Source organism: Ruditapes philippinarum, unplaced genomic scaffold, assembly GCF_026571515.1.
Source record: "Ruditapes philippinarum isolate M1 unplaced genomic scaffold, ASM2657151v2 ctg660_1_1_1_1, whole genome shotgun sequence".
Lineage (NCBI taxonomy): Eukaryota > Metazoa > Mollusca > Bivalvia > Venerida > Veneridae > Ruditapes > Ruditapes philippinarum.
The window spans coordinates 270,076-291,204 of record NW_026860859.1 but is presented as its reverse complement, the minus strand read 5'-3'; the positions used below and the strand labels follow the sequence as shown (position 1 = coordinate 291,204).

Below are 21,129 nucleotides of genomic sequence, written 5' to 3'. Positions count from 1 at the left end.
ACTGTGATCTGCCTAATAAAATAGTTGCTTATACATTTCTGTCCATATCTGAGCAGACATATGAAAACAAAGTTAATTAAGCGGGAAAGATTTTGTTCTACACAGGGTCTTTCAAAAAGAAACTTTTTTTTAAATCTAGACTTTACTTTTTGCAAATAACTTTACCATGTGAAATACCTAATACATTAATTATGTTTGCCTTATTACAATATGTGCATGACTGGACGAAAGTTCGTGAATGTTTTTACTTTTAATACAGCAACTGTGCTAGTCATCAATTTCATACTGTTAGCATATGTAGTCTGTGCATTATGGGACAAAAGAGAACGTTATCTTTTGTCACGGGAGCACTGTTGGCGTCTGACAAATGTTTCCACCTCGTTGGTGGTAGCGAGGTGGTTCTACTCAGGTGCCCCCACTCGTGCATGAAATAATGCACTCCTGAGGTCTTCCTCTAGCAGTAAAGTTGGACAGTCACCATGTGACATCTATTGCGTAACTGCAACGTACCCCGAAACACCCCCCCCCCCAAAAAAAAAAAAAAAAAAAAATAAAAAAAATAAATGAATAAATAAATACATACATAAAAAAGTGTCACCCTGTCTTTCAATAAAGTGTCTTCCAGGCAAGTAGCAGTGATATTCTACATTTTTTTTGCGAGATATCTGCATTCATTTTAAAATTATTGACCTTGCAAACTTTACCTGATTTTGAATTTTGTACATTTCTTAAACTGCATTTATTTAAGATTTTATTCAATACTGTCATGGTTCATAAAAACATGCGACATAAAATACAAAATTGTGAAAGTGTAACTACCTGAACACAGAAAAATATACATAAAACACGAGAATGCGAGACAATAAAATAGATATATCTATCTCTGGATACTGCCAACCCCTCTTACGAGTGTTAAAGGCAGGAATTTATGACTAGATTCTCTATAATAACCGGAATTTATTCTTCAATAACAAAATTTCTAGGAGACTAATGATACAACATAAGTCATAAGATTTCAGATTTTTCAGATTTGTTTTATGCCTTGCCTGAGGTTAGAGAAGTTGAGTTAAATGAGCGCTCAAAGGTGGCGCTTTGGTCCAAAATGGCGTCAGAATGGTGGGACATGTGCTGTTAGAAGAAATGATCATTGTTTACAATCGCTTTAAGTTCGTAAATGACTAGTTTGAAGTTGAAAGATGTAAGATCTTTTAAAGTTTATAGACTGACAACTATTAAGATTCGCGACAAACCCTAACCGTCTTATTGTAACGTAAATTATGCGAACGTAAATTCATTTTCATAGACTAAACCCGTACGTTGATCAGACGTTGTAACGTTATGCATACGTCTGCCGTGATTAGTCTAGGATTTTTAAAAACAGAGGGGATTTTCATTGAAAAGTGAGAATTTATTACATTTGACAATCACTGTCTATGATGGCATCTTCAAACGGAAAAGAGTCAACTCGGCCCTATACCAACTCGGCACGGGTCAACTCGGCACGGGTCAACTCGGCCCCCTTTACAAAATATATATAACGTATTAACTTTGCTTTGCATGTTGTTACGGTAAATGAATAATAAGAAATATCTTATTATTATATAATTATACATTGTACTTCTGCCGAAATAAAGTATATTTAGAAAATTTTTTTTATTTATTTGTCTTATATTTATAAACTCTCTCTGTTGAACTGCGTAAATAACCGAGGTATATCGAGTGAAAAAGCAAAAGTTGTTATCCCTAGTTTCCCTTCGATAGCAAAAGAATGCAAATTTAGCCGTGTTTAAATCGCTAGTTTGGGGCGATTAAATGTCCGATTTTAAAATTTGTTACACCAATTTAAAGCTGGTGATCTTAGCTTTTTCTCAGTATATATTTCAACACATTGTTTGACACTGAATGTATTTAAATTTACGGTAAAACCTACCACCTACCACGAGTCAGACATACACTGAGATACACAATCGGTAATCTTTACTCGCAATTCTACTGATAAGAAAAGCCTCTGAAACTGTCAATCCGTGTTTTATAAATAATTTCATAATAACAATAAATAGTGATAACACAAACCTAAATATTAATAATTAAAAAGTGGGCCGAGTTGACCCGTGCCGAGTTGGAATAGGGCCGAGCTGACTCGGGGGCCGAGTACGTATTAGGGCCGAGCTGACCCGGATTCCTTCAAACATTTAAGCACTATTACAGTGAACAGGTTAAGGTGACAACGGAGTCAATTATCACTGAAAATACCTAAAATGAGATTTTTTGCTAAGTAGATTTATCAACCTTTTCTGAACACATTCGTGATTTAAATTTGGAAGCAGTTAGTACAAAAAATGTGTTTTTAAACGTTTTAAAACGGTACCTATACTATTTGTATCTGCTATTCCCGTAACCTGTCGATTATCGATAACGCTCCGCCCCCTGTTGAGGCATCAATGAGGGAAATCGGTAGTTCCATATATGCGTGAATTACAGGTCCATACTACTCGTAATACATGTATCGTACAACTACCGTACATCTTTTATGAATATCTCAACATTTAGCCTTTTTTATAAATTAAAAAATTGTCGGCCAATGTACGTAACATAATGTATGAAACATAAATAATTAAGCATAGCGGCAAATCGCACGACCACGGGGTTGATTAAAAATGTAGTTGCTAAAATATCCATAATGTGTGAGAATAATTTGTATGTCCGGTTAATCTGATAGATATTACATTGAGTTGATAGACTTTTGTACGGATTCAAGGGTTTACTTTACATTCAACCTCGTTTTCTATCAATGTCAAGTAAAACAATTAACAACAAAAACAGACAACATTTTTTATGTGAACGCCTATATGACTTGTGGTAAGGTGTCCCTGACAAATTTCTAAACCATTTTAGATTGTCTAAGGATGATTATTTCTCTATGAATAAAAAAAAGATATTAAAATATATTTTCAGTGAAAATAAATTGTTCGACAGTAAATCGGACACAGTACTAATAAATCTGGGACAAAGTATGAAATTTATTGTCTATCCCGGTAGAAACTGGATCTTTATGCCGTGCATAGATGATATTCATGATAATATAAGTCAAGAAGGCCAGATCATAATGATCGAGTAATATCTTTTATTTCTATTAAAATATGTGAAGCATTATCAATTTGGTGGAAAAAAATATATAATATCCCGTTCTTATTTGTACATCTACCATGGACTTTAAAAGACTGTCAGAAGCTCAGTTTTTTGTTATTTTATTTTATATTTTAACGGAATTTCATACACGAATACACAGGCAGAGTGACACTGGTATAATACAATAATGATGCTGATGATAATAATTTAATAAACTTCAAAAAGGAAACAATTAAATACCCCGCTAGCGGTGGGCAATGCGTTCCATTTCCCCCCACTGAGTGCCTCATATTTTACCGATAGTCACGTGACATGTGCGACAGATACCAGACGGAAAGTAAATCACGTTAAGAATTGAAGAAATTTCGGCTATAAACTGATATTAATCAGCAGCTTTTTAATTGGTCAGATGTCACTGGGTCATAAAATGTTGTTAGAGTATGTTACCGCAACTTGTGACCCTCTCTGGTGCGATATTTGTGTATTATGCAATTTTTTAGCGTGAAACGTGGGGGTCCGAGAGAGAACAGCCGATTTATGACACTTCGTTTGATGCGGGTTGGACTAAACTTTGAATCGGCATAATTTTTTTTAATAATCAAGCAATTAACATGCGGTTTTAAGCACATGAAAGGAAATTTCATTTACGGAGGGAACCGTGTCAGGGATTTTTGTTTGCTCAATCAGCGACTTAATTATCTTTAATTACGTAATATGTATGGTGAAAAAAGTCGCATAAAATGTTTGACGTTACGTAATATTTTTTTGAGAAAAGATAGAAAAAATTTGAGACACGGTTCCCCAGATAATATAAGTATGGTTATTTTCCAAAAGTTTGATGACAAAAAAATAAAAAATGACTTTGATATGACGATTTAAAATTTTAGGATTTTTATTCAAAATCAATCATTTACAAAGGCATTTTTTTCAAATATGTTATTTTTTATGATGATCAACGATATTTAATGCACAAAGATTAAATAAATAACAATTATTACTAAAATAACTTAGTTTAAATGACATTTATGTGAGTACCACGGAAAGTGTCTGTTGTCACCTCAAGAAGACCTTATTTAAAAGATTTTAGAATCTTTTCTTCAATTTTTTTTTATTTTATAGCTTTCAATTGGGAATATTTTACTGTGGATTGGGAAAATAATAATCTATTTTTAATTGTGAATATGACTCAATAAAGACTATAAAATTAGTAAAAAAATCCCTGTATTATTAGGAAAAGAGTCAACTCGGCCCTATACCAACTCAGCACGGGTCAACTCGGCCCACTTTAAAAAAATATATTTAACGTAGTAATATTAAAAAAAATATCAAACAAAAACATGTTTACTTAATATCATAATTAAGCTTCTAATTAATTGCAGGTGGTCACTTATCAATTTTAAATGAATGCGTCAATCATAATTATCACCTAATTAATCGGTATCCTTACAAACACACTGATTGATAATAATAGCCTGTGACAATAAGAGTCCCTTTAATGTCTTTAACCAATTTCATTTAATTTGTTTGTAATTGTCAAAAGCTGAAAATTAAGTCCGTGTATTATACATAATTACAAATAATACAAAAAATAGTGATTACACAAACCTAAATATAAATAATTGAAAAGTGGGCCGAGTTGACCCGTGCCGAGTTGGTATAGGGCCGAGCTGACTCGAGGGCCGAGTACGTTTTAGGGCCGAGCTGACCCGGAATCGTATTATTAAAATGATATATAGTTCTCCCCGCGGGTACCGCGTCCTTGTCCATGCCGTTGTAATCAGAAAATGTTCTTTACACACTTAACGCCACCAAATACTGTTTCCACCATTAAAGTTAGAGGATGTGCTGCTTTTTTTCATTTGGATAAAAATTGTCAAAAATATTTTCATTTCAAATAAATTTCTGTCAATGATAGGTCCAATCCAAAGCTGCCCACATGTGTTTGAAATACTTCTTTATTCTACCCCATATTTACCAGTTAAACTGATAACTTCATGTTCTGACAAGTGAAGGTCGTCTGTTGAAACTGTATTGACGTCATATTCTGTTGTAAAAATTATACTGAAGCAGGGCCTTTTTTCCTTCTATAACAGAGGCCGGTATAGGGCTGCTTCCCCAAAGAAAATTTCTTTAAAATCATGCAGTTTTCCCCAGAAATTGAATTTACATCAAGTCTTTTCTTCCCCTTTTGCAAATATACCATGTAATTTTTCCCCAAAATTAAGGGCTGGGCTGCTTCCCCAACTTGTGAAAAAAAGCCCAGTGAAGCCAAATAGTGCCATCAATTAACATACCACGGAACCATAGTGCTCCATTTAAGCTCCCATTCAAAACATGGCTGACTGACCATAGATGTTTCTAATTTAAATCATTAAGTTATTCTATCATCTATGTATGACATGAGTATTTTAAAGTCAAGTTGCGACAGTTAAACACAATTTAATAAAATAGTAAATACAAGCTCTTTTTATTTGTACAATTTGCAGGAATTAATAAGATCATTAATAGGGGACCATCCTACAAGCTAAGTGCAACACTTTACACAGTGACATCTGTAACACTCGTTGCTCAGAAAAATATTTTGATACTGCAGAATTTGCTTCAAATTACAGCAAACTCCACTTACAACTGCTAGATCTTAACCAATTTAAACAGGAAGTGGTAGGGATTATAATGGGATACTCTAATAGTTTACATGTTCTGTTTTCACGTATTAGAATAAAAACAACATTTTTACAACAACTTGAATTATTCAAAGTCATTCACTAATATATTATTTTGTATTTTCAGATGCAAGATAAAGAGCAGTGCCCTGTATGTTTACGTGCTGGCCTAATTAAATACTTGAAAAGTTACCAGATCAATCTAGATGAAGCTGTAGTTCTTTGTGAAAACAAATTGGTAAGGAAATAGATACATACATATTTACAATGTCATTTACAAAATATTAACAAAATTGTCTGTGTCCAATTTTTTAAAAGGTTGGGATGCCAAGTGACTTGTTAGTCATCTACTCGTATGTATTAGTACTTTTACTTTCAGATGACAATTTAGAATCAAGTAATGTAAAAACTTTTATGTGAAGTTGGAATTTGACATCAATTCTAGAAGTTGTTTTTGTCAAACAAATTTTTAACAGTCTATTCGTTATTGAATTTGGAAATTAAAACTTTAAATTATATAGAGGATATTTGTTTAGTTCAGTGTAAGATCAGAATATATTTCACCGAATGAGCACCAAAAGTTATATTTCATGAGTGTCGCAGCCATGAGTGAAATATGAACTTATAGTGTTCACGAGGTGAAAAATATTTCGATCTTACACTATACAAAACAAATTTTCTTTTTATTATATGCAAAGAAACGTTCAAAAAGACTTTTAAACTGTTACTAAATGAAAAGTGTTCCAAATAATTATACAACGTAACGTCATTTATGAGGTCACGTCATTGAGTTGGTTTCCAGTTATGTGCACACTGGTAAACAACGTATTTCTATAAACCACCGAAAAGCATGTATTAAAGAGATTACTTCCTTTTTCAAACTAGACATTTTGATTAAATAGAAACCATTCAGCTGGGGTTCTTTTTGGCTTACTATTTTCTCAACTCATATTTTTATGATATTTTGCTATCAGATTTATTCAGTGAAGAAAGTGCAGTATAAATTCACTTATGGCTTGAGGCTTCAAAATGTTTCAAAGTTTAAGTTTTAATGTTTTTAATCAAAAATGGTTATAATCTCTCTCTTTATGATTTTATGTTTATTTATTTCAGTGTACATACCCATTGTCTCTTAATTCATCTGTAGCGCCAACATTTTCTCGTAAACTTGGTGATGTTACGTCCAGCAGGAAAAATGAGGGGAAGGCTAAAGTCATGGATTCCCAGATGGCATTACAGACGAAAATGTCCTCCCATATGCATAAGACTGGTCTTCGTCTCCAGAAGGATGCCATAGGTAAGCCTAAGTTAAAATTTACCATATTTTTCTGATGAAGCTATAATGATGTGCCCTTTATGCTATTGGCCTCCAATTGAGTTAACAAATAATGACCATACAGGATGATTAATGATTAATGGATAATGAATCAATGATCATGTGTGTATTAGTGTGAGTAATACGGTACTAAATACCTGTACATGTTAAGAAATGGTCTATTCTAAGTTTTGACCTTTTTCCTGTTCTTAATTATCCTGACAGGGCCGGCAAAATATTGCCCAGGTTGTCCCACAGCCTGAACGGACAAGTAAAAAAATTTCAAGGATTAAACTATGTAATATCATACGGACAAGTTAAAAAATTGCTACCACTTAAAAACGGACAAGGTAGTCAAAATCAGATTTTTACCGGGCCCTGCCTGATATCTATTAAATAGTATAGTCATAATAATGAATGTTTTAATAAATGAATGCCTGTGCATTTTAACAATATGGTTTCTTTTAAGTTTTTGACCTTTGTTGCCGTCCTTACATATACTTATTCTAGTAGATAGTATATAGATTAAGGCAGAATTATTCCAGTATATTTGTATCTAATTTTACTTCAGGCATACAGACTGGTAGCCCACAGTTAAAGAAAAAATTGAAGACGAAGCAAATTCCGTACAAGAAAAGGGCTGTAACTTCTACATTTCTCAACCAGAATGGTTTTGACAGTTATCCCCCTTTCCTATTACAAAATGGTTCAGAGTCTTTCCCAAATTTTAAATCTTTCACAGAAGCAAATAGAAATACCCTCGGGGCTTTGGGACAGACTGGTTATTACGGGCCTGAAGGAGTTTCAGATAAAGACTTCATACTTAACTCTAGTGGAGAGAGCCTCGAGTCCTCATCCACAACTAGTTCAAACAGTTCAGTAGCTGAAGGTAGTAATTTTTCAAACAAGATATCCAATTCATACCAATCATTCCAGGTTAGAGAAAGTCAAAAAGGACACTTGCCTAATTCTTTGCCTATTTTGTCTAGTCAGAGCATAACTTATAATGGACATTTAGATCAAGTAAACAGCATTATTGTTAGTGATAAAAGGATTATTAATGAACATAAAAAATCAGATAATTTGTCAATTGTTGAAAATGAAAAGTCATTTGATAAAGTACAAAATACAGATATGGTTAACCAGAACAAAAATATAAACCCAGATTGCAATTCTCAAGTTCAGATGGATGAGTCCTTACAGAAAGTTGAAGAAAGAGTTGGAAATGAAATTAAGACAGCAGAAAAATCAAATGTCTGTCTGTCAAAATTGGCTCCTTATCGAGACAAAACTGTTGTAGAACATCGGAGTGGTTGGCTCAGATACCCTACAGTCTTTCCACAGTGGAGAAACAAAGATGCACTTTGTTGGCTTGATGTAATCTTGTGTCTTTCAGTTCACAACGAAAGTTTGAAATCCCTAGTTTTCTGTGATACCTTTGACAAGAAAAACTTGATATATAAGTTGTTTGCAGCACATAATCAAGCATGTAAACTTATACAAGACTCTGAAAATAAACTGGTGCTACAGGAGTGTGAGATTAGTGACACTGATTCCAATCAATTTAAAGAAATTGATAAATGTTCAAATTTGAATTCTAAAAATCAAGCACAGCCAAATAGTGATCTTAGCAAGGAGAACATTCCAGTAAGCACTGTAAGCAGGGGCGCTTGCTTAGAAAACACTCCAACAGAAGATTTGTTAAATGAAGTGAGGGAGGAGGTCTGGACCAAATTGAAGTGTCAGTTGAAGTGTGAAAAGGGACAAAACGAAAGTCCAGTATTTGCCTTTCCTTTACTTCTGAAAGAAAGTCCTGCTGTTGAAGAGATGTTTAAAATGGTGTATAGGTAAGCATAAAAGTTAAAGAAATTTTGTATGCTATATTATACAGTCTAACTTGCCCATGTGACCACGTGTATTAAGCGACTTTTGTCTTAAACGACCACTTTAAATTCCCCCCGATCATTTTCTCTCTATATCTTTAATGTATTAAGCGACTTTTGCTCAACGCGACCAGCGACCGCTTATTAGTCACCTAATTGAGATCAATCTTTTCATTTAACGACCACTTTTACCTGTCAAGTAATTGTGTTTTTAGAGAACGCTTCTCGTAATGTCACAAGTGTCAACAATCAAAACACAACAAATAAACGTGTGAAAAACTGTATTTCCCAAACCGTTTTAGCGTATGCAAATGAAGTTAAGTATACCCGTGATTTTTATTATCCAATAATATCGGATAAACAATGCAACATTCCGCCCCTACTGAGATGGTGTATACGCTTCGCTTGTTGACATTTAGACTGCATTGAATTGACCTTGAACTTGATCAGCAATTAAATTAATCGTAACAATTAGATGTAGTTTGTTTATTTCAAATGAAAAAATGCACAACAGAAAACATCTTCACTAATAGGGTTTACGTGTTGCAGACAAGGAAAAACAACGGAGAAGTTAAAAAACTCTGAAAAAATGTCAAATATGAACGTAATTTGTCAATAAATATCAGAAAGTTATTTTTTACATTTGCATCCATTTAGATTATCGTAGCGTACTAATTATTTAACATTTATAATATATAAAAATGAAGTTGAAAAACATTCCCACTTCATAAGGAAGATGACTTTTATATCGTGCTGACTGTCTTAAGAGACCGTTTCATTAAGCGACCGTTTTGGGTGTTTCCCTTGCGCGGTCACTTAATACACGTTTGACTGTATATTTACAGTGATTTTTCCCCAACATTTTACAGCCAAATAATTATAAAGACTGCTTCCCCTAGCCTTAAATAGGTATATTAATTTATTTTAAATAAAACTGCATATTTTCATGAGAGACTTTGATATGAATGTTAAATCATATTTTGTTAAAATTATATAAGAAATTTAGGATCTTTTGCGACAGTTTGCAATTACTGCAATAATTAAAGAAATTTTTGAGAAGATTTTAATTTCAAGAACCCATTCACCACACTAAAGACAACAAAATATTTTTCACAAATTTATAATCTTGAGGGCGTCTTGATAATGGATAGATAAAGAAAATCATGATTTCAAATTGTTCTTTTAAGAAAGTAAGACCTAGGAAAATGAAGATAAAATGTTTTGGGTAGCAGAGATATTGTGACACAAGCAATTTTGCATTAGAACTATATTTTGCATTAGAACTATATTTTGCATTAGAACTATAAGTTTTATAAAAACTTGCTAAAAATTTCTATATTATATGATAATTTTTAGGTTTGACTTCAAGTGTTCCAAGTGTGGTAAAACAGAAAGTTCTGATCACATCAACACACTACCAACATTTCCTACTGTTGTCAAGGATTTCAACATCGGTGACCCCCAACACATCAAGAAATGTTTTCAATGTGGAAACACTACAGATACTAGAAACATGGTCTATAAAAGGTAAGTCATATTTGCTATTAACCTGTTGTTGTTTTTTTCATCAGTTTGAAAATAATGTAGAAGTTTTGTAATACATGATAATTTACAGTAATAGAAATTATATAGAAACACATGATGCAAATTTTGATCAAACACTTTATATTCTATTACCAGGCGTGATGATGTTCTAAATGTATTACTAGTGGTTTATATGTATAATTGTTTAATGAGATACATGTAAATGAAATTTTCTTCTTCTTAAAAACTCAGCCTACCCTATGCTAAGTTCATTGCTTTTTCTACACTTTATTTAAGTCTATATGATTTTTAGCTTGTCTGTTTGGAAGAAAACACCAAGGTTTTATAATCATTGTGATATCATAGTGCAAAAAAATGTAGCACATTATTGAAAGATTTAAAAGTTTCAACATAAAACTTGGAATACTTGCTTATTATGACAAAGTGCAGTTGGTTGTCAGGGGGCATAATTCTGAAGTCAATACTTCTGGAGTAATGCTCCTTTGTAACTTTTCTTAACAGACCAGCGTTAACACCATATGCCATGTTCTTGTTTAAAATTTCTGTAAGATATAATTATGTTTTGAAAGCTTTTTGACTTCAAAGCTTTTCTTCTGTGTTGAATATTATTTAATTAAGTGAGTATTGATTTTATTGCAGTTTACCAAAGTGTTTGCTTATGCATTTTACTGATGGTTTGCCAGAGACAACATGGGAAGAACTGCAATTTGGTTTCCATGGTTACCTATATACTGTTACAGGTATTGTACAGTACATCAACAATCCAGATCACTTTATTGCATGGTTGAGAAATCCATACGGTGAGTCAACTTTCTATTTTTATATACCCGAAACAATTTCGGGTATATGCTATTCCCCCTGGCGTCTGTCCGTTAGCAATTTGGTTTCTGGAGCATTACTTAAGTTCCATTTGGCCCACAATATTCAAACTTCATAGGAGGATTGCTATTTGAAGGAGGTAATACTTTATTTAATTCCCATGTCTTACAAATTCTTCATCCTTACTAAAAAAAAAAAAAACACTTTCGGGCATATAATGCTCCGTCTAGCGGTGCTCTTGTGTAATATAAAAATAGGCAGTTTATAATTTCTTTTTGTTAATGTCATGAGGTAGAAACTGAATAAACTTTTAGGGGTGTCTGTGAACAAGTGGTTATGGTTGTTGACTTCAAACCACTTGCCCCTCACCGCTGTGGTTCGAATCCTGACAGGGACTTTAAAATCTTTGATGTTTGGAAGCTATCCAGCTAGCTCTCGAAATGTCAGTGGTTCTACTCTGGTTGAAATAATGTACAGAAGGGCCATTTAGCCATATATCAGAAGGTCCCTGTTTGTACAATTTAAAATGATGAATTTTAAATGATTAAGGTCGAGGGCGATATATGATTTACTTTTATTTTGTGAAATTGAAAGATTTTTTTTGTGAACAGGAAATTTTCTTTCTGAATTTTAATTCCATCATATGATCTCGAGACAGTTGTAAGCATTTATAATTTAGAGAAAGAAGTGGTAGAACAGTTTCTTGCTCAGATTACTTGTTATAAATAACAAAAATAAACAAGTAAAATTCTGAAACTTTTGGTTTTATTAATAAATAATGAAAACTGCAATCTTTCATGCCCTTTAGAATGGTATTGAAGTTAATGCTCCAAAAGAACATAAAAATTAGATATATATACACATGTGTACTCTTAATCAATAGCAATGCCCATAACCTTGGTGTTGTTTGTTTTTTTCAGACAACAAATGGTTTAAATGTGATGACTTGAGATCAACAATATGTCAGAAAAGATCAAAAGAGCCAGCTTTCTCTTGCAGTCAAATTCACATAATCATGTGGGAACGACTAAAGATGAAATCTAAAATTTGTCGCCAGGTTGCCATAGACGCTGATGATAGTTTACACATAGAAAAACAAAAGTTGGAAAAGAAGACGCATTTAAATTTTGATTTAATTACTGAAAAGGAAAGTAAGCATACTGAACTAGGAAATGAAACTACATGTAACATTTTAAAGCATATTAACAAAGTGAATGATGACTCTACTGGTGGGAAGGTGAAATGCTCGATTAACTCAGTACGATTGTTAGATACAAGTCCATGTTCTACACATAGTACTGGGTCCTCGGATTCTCTACATTTGCCAAATTTTGTTGCGTTCACGGGGTCAAATGAAGGAGTGTTACGCCCAATCCCTATGCCAATTGTCAGTGTAATTCCAATAACTTCCAACAACAATGCTAATATTAAAAATAATATACAGTCAAAAACTAGATCAGACAATACTGTTGATTGTTCAGAGAAAAAAGGCATTAAAGTGAAAAATACTTCTTTGTTAGGAAACTTGATAGTGAAATTAGAACGTAAAATGTCTCTAAATGGTGCTAATGATAAAAATGAGCAAATGGTTGGTAAAAATGAGTTGAACATGCCATGCTCTCAAATTAGTGGACCCAAAACTATAATTAAACCTTCAACAGTATTTTGTGTTCCTAAGAAATCCAGTGAGGCCGACTTGAATGCACACTTAAGTAATGTTGTAAAGTCAGATAGTGTGAAAGAACATGTTAACACTTGTGGTGACAGTACATGTAAAGAAGATGATACTGCATTGCCAGGTTTGAGCATTCATAGTGAAAATGGTACATGGAATAACACAAGAAAACGTAAAAGTAATGTGACACCTGAAAATGAAATTATTGATAAGAAATTGCTGATAGAGAGTAAAGATGATAAGTACATGGGTATAGAACATAGTGAAAATGTTGAAAAACATGACCATAATGTAGAATTGAAAACTGCTAATGAACAAAAGAGTAAGTCAAGACTTAGTCAAAGTTCCAGATTCAAAGTGCCTTTTAAATTGAATAAAAAACCTCAGTTGTCTAAAGATGCATTTTTCACACTAGATACTGACACAGGTACACCAGGTTCAAGTGGTTCAAATACTCCAATGTCTCCTATCTCACCTGCGTTCAGTGGAAACTTAAATTATTTGAATTCTGTTAAACAATACCTTCTTAGTCGTACTACAGGAAGACCTGACCCAAAGTTTAAATTTGAAGGTCTTAATTTGAAGTCATCGTCAAGTTATGGATCTTTTGATTTGTCAGAGTTGGGTTTATCATGTAATGCGTCAGCTCTGCCAGCAGAATGTAACAGCTTCGACAGCGAGTCTTTAAGCAATTCCTCTAGTCATAGCACCATATCTAAAAAGAGTGAGCTGGTCAATAAATTGATCCAAAAACTTGAACAGAGTCCAATTAGTGGCGTACTTAATCAGACAACATTGAAAAGAAAATTGGAAATGAATGCAACAAAGAGTCCTAAGAAAAAATTGCAAGGTAATGAAGTTGATCAGGATACACTGTCAAGTGGCAACACTTCGCTAAAGGAAAATTCAAGCATTCACCATCAAAAAAAAGTGCCGGGTGGAAAAAGTATGAGACTTGTACGAAAACTTGCCGTTAAGGCGGAGAATGCAAGCAGTGAGCATAATATCAGTAAGACAAACATTGGATCTTTAGAACTGAATAACCAAATGGTAAATACGAAGGTGGCTAAGTGTGATTCAGAATCTGTGTTACAGGATCTGTACGAAGCTCTCAACATACCCTACAGTAGTGTTGATGCTACCATGTCTGATATCATGACGGATGTTGACGACATACTCGGCTTTGTAAATGTTGATGATCTGGTACCCGACCCACATCACATTAACAGACCTCTGTCCTGTTTTGAGGGCTCTTCTGCCGAAAACCAGAAACACTCTGATTGGTATGTTTTATCTTGAATGATTTCCATGTTGTGTTGGTAATGTTGTGAGGTATAGTAAAGATGAAAGTATCACATAAACTCATGATATGCTGGTTTACATAAAGATGAAAGGCTTATAAAAATTGAGAAATATTTTTGTTGAGAAAAAGGTCTTTCCTTTGAATGGTCAAAACGGATATTAATGTTAAAATCATGAATATTTAATATTATATTAGTTTTCTGATTCCCCATTTGTCTTTTAAAAGATGAAAAAGTAATACAGGCATCTACAAAAAAGTATGACCCCCCCTTGTGTTATTGCATAAAATGCAAAATAGTGTAACCTTTCAAAAGTTCAAAAAGTATATATATGCCAATATATACATAAACAGCCCTTTCACTTATTTTGTAATTAAGTAGAGAAATTTAACTTGGTCATGTTTAACATAGAGTACATGTATTTAAAGTGCTAAATGCATTGTGTCTATATTTATACTGTTCTCAAATTCTTGAAACTTGATTCTCATCTGGACTAATGCTACCTTATTAAAGGTGTAAACATTTTAATAGACAAGCCAATAGATTATTGTTGATTTTGCATGTTGTTAAATTATATACTGCTATATTTCAGTACTTAATACTATGTCGATATATGTCTGTTACTTTAAGTTTATTAAAATCATTGTTTTGAAGTCTTGTTCTCTCTTTGTAATTTTTTTTGGCACAAAAAGACATAACTCACTGTCTCAGTATATTTTTATCTCCCATATTTTCAGAATATAGAATATATTTAGCGTCGCTGAAAGTCGAGGGTTCTACCTGAGTGTTTATTTGACTTGTACCTAGAATCATGTACACAGACACGATCTTCGTGTCAAATTCAACCATTCGAAGCTTGAAAGTTGCTGTGTCTTTCTTAAATGTGGAGAAATTTATTATTATTTTGTAGAATATGGTCTCTGATCTACTATAAATTTGTATGGTGAAGCAGGACTCTTAATCAGAAGAAATGACATGGAATCAAATAATTTTATATCTAAATGAATAACTACTATAGATTGAACATTACAGAAATGATTCCATTTCATTTGTTTTGAAAATAAGAATGTGTCCCAGTGTTTTCTCTTCATAGTAAATCTAAAATTCTTTTCATATTTCAGCTGGGTAATGAGACGAGATCGTAACTATTCACAAAGACAGATGTCATTATTTAGAATCACTCATTTATTTCTCAAATAACCATATTGTGTTGATGGAAGCGTAGGTATTGCGTGACTAAATTAAAGAAAGAACAAATAATTATCTGGCATTCTATGAACGAAAGAGATCAGGCATTGAATCTCACTGGATCTTTACCAAAACAATAAAAAATATGATTCTTTGCAGACCGTTTAAAATACGGTTTATACCAAAAAAAAATATATTTGAAACTCAGAATTTTAATTTGATTATGATAATAGATGTCTTTACAACATGGTTTTAATAAGTTGTAAAACATGAAAGGAAACTGTTTTTTGTTTATTTCAAATCTTTTGGTTGTCCGATCCAATTTCAGAATGGTCGTAAATGACACAAATCAAAAATCAGTGCAGAAGTTTTTGAGTGCACTTGGTTAAGTTAAAATGTTGCCACACAGTAATACTTTAAAACTGAGCATTTATTCATGCACTAAAACTGAGCATTTATTCATGCACTGATATATCCTGTATTAAGCAACGAGTAAATGGTTATTTGAAAAATGAAATTATGGAGAGAGAACAATATTGTTACAGACTCCATGGTGAGGTGACCTAAGACTATGTGTCTGTTGGTTATTCATTTTGGATTTCTGCTGTCCTTGTTGATATACTTAATGTTATATGACTTTCACAACCATGCTTGATAACACCTTAGAATGCGATGTTATCCACTGTTGCAATGTCTTTATGCAATTTGTAAACATTACGTTATTTACTGAAGTTTATGAGTAATGTTTTACAGAAAGGATTCTTACGTTTCACTAATGTGTCAGTTGAAAATGCTTCACTGCTGTAGAAAACACTAAAACTTTTGAATGAAAACACACATCTTTACAGAAGATATAAGACATGTTTCCAGAAAGCTGTCTGATTATCCTGTACTGTCTCAAGTGTCTGTCTGTACAGACAGTGTAGTGATACAAAATACAAAGGAATTTTTAAATTCTGATGAGAGAAGATAAACATACACATGATGATGATTGTATATAAGGTGAATTAATGAATTCAGGTGTCGACCAATCAAAAGTGAAATTATTTTTCCTAGTTATTCAGCAAAGCTTGTCAGTCTTAAAAGTCATTTAAAAAGTGAAAATTCTGGCAGTTTCAAATAAGTTCAGTTATTATTTGATAAATATATAAGTTGATAGTTATTCTGTCACTGACATATCTGATTGAAGTTAGTGAAGGGATTAATTTGATATATATAGCTTGTCAAAAACTGTCAAATGAATTTATTGATTCCTATTAAGTCTAGGTCACTTCAATTTATAGCTTTTCATTTCAGTTTATATTTTGTCAAATTCTCGATTTACATCAGAAATTGTGTCTGTAGCCAAGTTTACTGCTGTGGGGTTTTCGAATTAGCACAGGTCCAACTTTAGATTCTTTTATGTGAGGAAGCTATCTAGCTAGTGTATAGGAACGTCTGTGGTTATACTCAGGTGCCCGTTCCTGCCTGAAATAAAGCACGGACGAGCGGCTGAGGTTCTCCTTCGCCAGTAAGGCTGGAAAGTCGTCGTATGACCTATACTCTGTTGGTGTGATGTAAAACCCAACTGACATTAATAGAAATTTGAACTTGTTTATCCATAACCTGTTGGGATGTAAGTTTGCCACCAAGATATCTAGCATGGGCAGTCTTCACTTTCATATATTCAGACCAGGCTCTATATAGTTGCTCTCAATTGGTATTTCATTTGTATTTTTATACAGAAATCCTATAAAGTTTTAAGTGGACTGTTCCAACTTCAAACCAAGGCCAGTCTGCATATACATCCAGCAGCTGTGAGAATTGCAGATGAAATTGGCTAATCACATTGTTGCAGTTGCATCAAGACAACTTGTCTGTTGTGTATTGTTGTTACTGTATTTAGTTTGAATCCTGGCTGGTGTATGGAATTCCCACATGTGAGGAAGCTATCCAAATAGTTTATGAAACTTAGATCAGTGGTTCTACTCCGGTGCCCGCTCGTGCTTTAAGTAAGGCACGGAGGGGCATCTGCTGAGGTGTTCGTCCACCATTAAAGTTGATAAGTTGCCATATGACCTCAACCATGCCCTTGTGATTTAAAATTCAACAAAAATGTAAGGGCTAACTTGCACTTAATTGTGTCGCTGTTTAATATGAGGGGAGGGGGGGGGGGGAGTCTTGAATCTGGAAAGATTTTTTTTTGCTGAGAAAATACAGCTTAAAAAGTTTTCTTTTTTTATTGAACATGACCTATAGACATGAAACTTTATTTTGAATTGCTTAAAAAAAGTCACTGTATTTTTCTTGACAGATTTTATGGAGTTTGGAGGAGTTACCATTACATGATCAGTATCTACACACTTAGGTACTTCAAAATGTATCTTTACTGATAAGATTTAATCGAAAGTTTATAGGATATATGGATGTGAGAGCGCCTAACTACAGTACTGTCCAGAAACAGGTTCAATTCTTCTGAACCTGCAACTTTCTATTTAATTTTTTTCTCTCACCATCATGGGTGAAACGAAGTTTCTGGATACTTCATAGTATTTTGGTAATATTTCTATGTATGACTGGTACAGAAATTGATCGGAATTTTTGTTTTTGTATTAACAGATATGGCTTCTACTGTATTCTCCAAAGTCTAACTAGAGAACTGTCCGACTTAAAAATGTCCGTCAAGTGTCCGATGTGAGCTGCTTGCACTTTGAACCAAAATTTGATGCTAACTCAACAAGTCTTGGTTCAAAGTTCTGTCGTCCGGTGAGTGATAGTCTGGTTCGTCTGTCTGTTTGTCCGAGATAGAACCATTGGTGGAAGATTACAATGGAAGAAGACAAATGGCATGTAAACTGGTGGGTTCAACTGCTGTAGACACAACGTGATTGGTTTGTATGAAGACACCAGAATGTAAGATGAGAAGTTGTCATAGCAGATGCTGCACCATCATATAGGATGAACATCGCAAACATTATATAGTAATTGTAATGGCTGAATATATTACAAACTGTTTTTTTCCTGTTTACATTTTGGTAGTCATCTATCAGTAACTGTCCCAAAAAAAGTTTTTTGCATCTTATTTATGAAAGATATGTTGAAATAGGCTTTGATGATGGAGTGTGTAAGTTAAGTAATAGATATTTAATACTATTATGTATGTTAACATTGAAATGCTGATCAACTTGTCCAGCATCCATTTTTGTACATGTCCACTATCAATTTTCTGAATTTTGATCTGAAAATAGAGCTTTAAGTTTAAACAAGAAGGGCAGGACAATTACACAAAAAGACAGACTAGTTTCTGGTTTGTTCTCTGGCATTCTAGAGATCAGTAAAATTTTCTTTTCAGTCTTTTGAAGATGGTCACAATAGATGTCCTTCTGAGTTCCTTTATTGAATTCTTTTCAAGTTTGATACATTTAAAGTAATGTTCCAGCAACAACAACAACAAACTTCCTTAACTATTTTGAGATATAATAATTATCTGTGATAGTTTTAAAAATTGCATCCTGGCAGAATAAGGATAAATTTATATTTAATGACAGAATATTATTTATAATCTTTACTTTCAATGACAGAATATTATTTATAATCTTTACTTTCCGGTATGTTTTATGACAGAATATTATTTATAATCTTTACTTTCCGGTATGTTTTTTTTAAAATTCATTTTGTATTGAATATTGTTTTTCTATTTTTGTACTATTTTGTATTTGAGTTGAAAATTGGGGACATAATAACTACCAACTAGATAACAGTCTCATGTTGACATACAATTGACAGTTGATAAAGTGTTTGTTAAAATTATACATTTTTGCTGTTAATGATATTGTAAAATATGACATCCAGAATATTTCATAAATTAATGTTGATACCATTTAAAAGGACCATGTTAAAATTTTACACCAGTTGGTATTTATTTCTCTTACTTAAACACATGTAACTACTGATATACTTTTACAATAGACTGCTCCGGAATTAAGAATATATTTTATTTATATGTTTTTCCCAGCTAATTGTGTGTGTGTGTGTGGGGGTAACAAACAAACTGCTTGAAAATTAAGCGAAACAGGTTGACTAATCTATTGTGGCCGATTGTGCACTGTGAAGCAGTAACGGTAAAAGTTTGTGTCCTCGGGTTAGCTTGGAAAAACCGATTTTGCCAAGTTAAGACATCATCTATTGTCATCAAGATATTATTTTGTAGCCTAAGACTGTTGGAAAAATATTATGCGGCACCAGTTGATTGTCCCGGTATAGAATGTCCCAGGTTGAAATAAAGTATTTTCTTGTGTGTATTTATTATGTTTTTTGTCGTAAATTTCAAATGACATGATACTTTAATTTATTATAATTAACAAGGACATGCAGGTTTAAGTGTAATGATTCTACAAATGTATTCTAAACAAATATGAAAGTTCTTTTGTTTTCATGTAATGCAGCTGTTAATTTAAATCTTGCCCCTCTCACCTTTAGAGCATTGCCAGATAGACGTCCTGACAGTTGCAATGGTGACTTCAAACATACATTTCTTTTGCAGATGTTTTAAAAACACTTTAATGTTTAAATTGTTGAGAAATGCTTAAGCCAGTGCTAGAGATGCTAAGCTTGCATTAACAACTGCTATCCATGACCAGGCTGGTCATTCAAAACAATTTTCAGTTTTGCCTAATTAGTTGACCTTAAAGCTGCATGCCTGTAAAATCAAACTTAAGAAAAATGTGTTGAAATTATAACAACAGTATTTGAATTAATAATTTACATAGTATATACTATGACTATGATTGATTTTGCAGTATTTATAACCAATAATTTCTACTGCATAACTAATGTCCTAAGGGCTATTTTTGCATACTTTGAATTCTTTTTGGAATAAAAAATTCATGGACTGTAAATGCTGTTTGCAATGTGTAAATTACTTTCTTTGTTCACTTCACAATATTTTACTTATAAATTAATTTTCAAAATGTATGAATCTGGAGACATGCTGCCTAAATATCATGTTTAAATTTTTGACATTTTGTTTTTGGACAGATGATAAAAACGCAGCTTCATGCATCCAGACTTTGCTCCCTTGAGTATCAGGTTTGAGAAAAAAAATCTTTGTTCTTTTTACTGAATGCATCTTTGAATGAACATTGTACATTTAAATAATTTTGATCTTATTGTTCATTTAAATATTCAAATAGGTTTAATGTTGGTCTTATTAACAGAATATATTTTAAAAGTCTCTGTTATTTATGAACCAAAGTAAGTTTTATTGTGGCAAGCCATACTTGGCCGTTGGTAAGCACTAAATGAATTGATTCAATTTTATGAAGTTGGTATTAGATGATTACTGGTTATTGTTAAAAAGCAGAAAGTATATATGGGATACAAAGGTATGTGCAATGATATGTTGTTAATAAACAATTGGAAAAACATAATGTTTTCATTCTTATATGTCTGGAAAAAATGGGAGTATACTTTTATACATCTGGCAGTCTGTCCATTTAGATTTACCCTTGTCCATCTGTCCGTTCACTTTTGTGTCGCACGTAGCACAAAACTTTACATGAATGTTGATCAGCATGTGTAATTGTGCACCTGGGTATTTTAGTGTGGATTAATTTAGTATTTTTAGAGTTAT

At 32.9% G+C, this 21,129-nt stretch overlaps 1 protein-coding gene across 4 annotated transcripts; it reads left to right on the top strand.

Moving 5' to 3' along the window:
- The first annotated feature begins 1,072 nt into the window (after positions 1–1,072).
- On the top strand, positions 1,073–19,106 carry LOC132713590 (uncharacterized). Of its 4 annotated transcripts, none has more exons than XM_060696230.1 (9): positions 1,099–1,198; positions 5,920–6,030; positions 6,906–7,089; positions 7,679–8,954; positions 10,347–10,517; positions 11,175–11,335; positions 12,275–14,312; positions 15,452–15,551; positions 18,117–19,106. In XM_060696230.1, the coding sequence occupies exons 1-8, from the start codon at positions 1,175–1,177 to the stop codon at positions 15,528–15,530; spliced, it is 4,044 nt and encodes a 1,347-aa protein (XP_060552213.1). In that variant the 5' UTR covers positions 1,099–1,174; the 3' UTR covers positions 15,531–15,551; positions 18,117–19,106. The 4 variants fall into 4 exon arrangements, with proteins under 4 accessions (XP_060552211.1, XP_060552213.1, XP_060552212.1 ...); XM_060696229.1 differs by having other exon boundaries at positions 15,452–15,555; XM_060696228.1 differs by lacking the exon at positions 18,117–19,106 and having other exon boundaries at positions 1,073–1,198; positions 15,452–15,691.
- Positions 19,107–21,129: the final 2,023 nt, after the last annotated feature.

What these genes read in the sequence shown, in the direction of transcription:
- LOC132713590 (XM_060696230.1), top strand. Translation starts at nt 1,175, where the DNA reads ATGACTAGTTTGAAGTTGAAAGAT. An exon ending in CTAGTTTGAAGTTGAAAGAT is followed by an intron (nt 1,199 to 5,919) that starts GTAAGATCTTTT and finishes TTGTATTTTCAG; the next exon opens with ATGCAAGATAAAGAGCAGTG. An exon ending in TTCTTTGTGAAAACAAATTG is followed by an intron (nt 6,031 to 6,905) that starts GTAAGGAAATAG and finishes TATTTATTTCAG; the next exon opens with TGTACATACCCATTGTCTCT.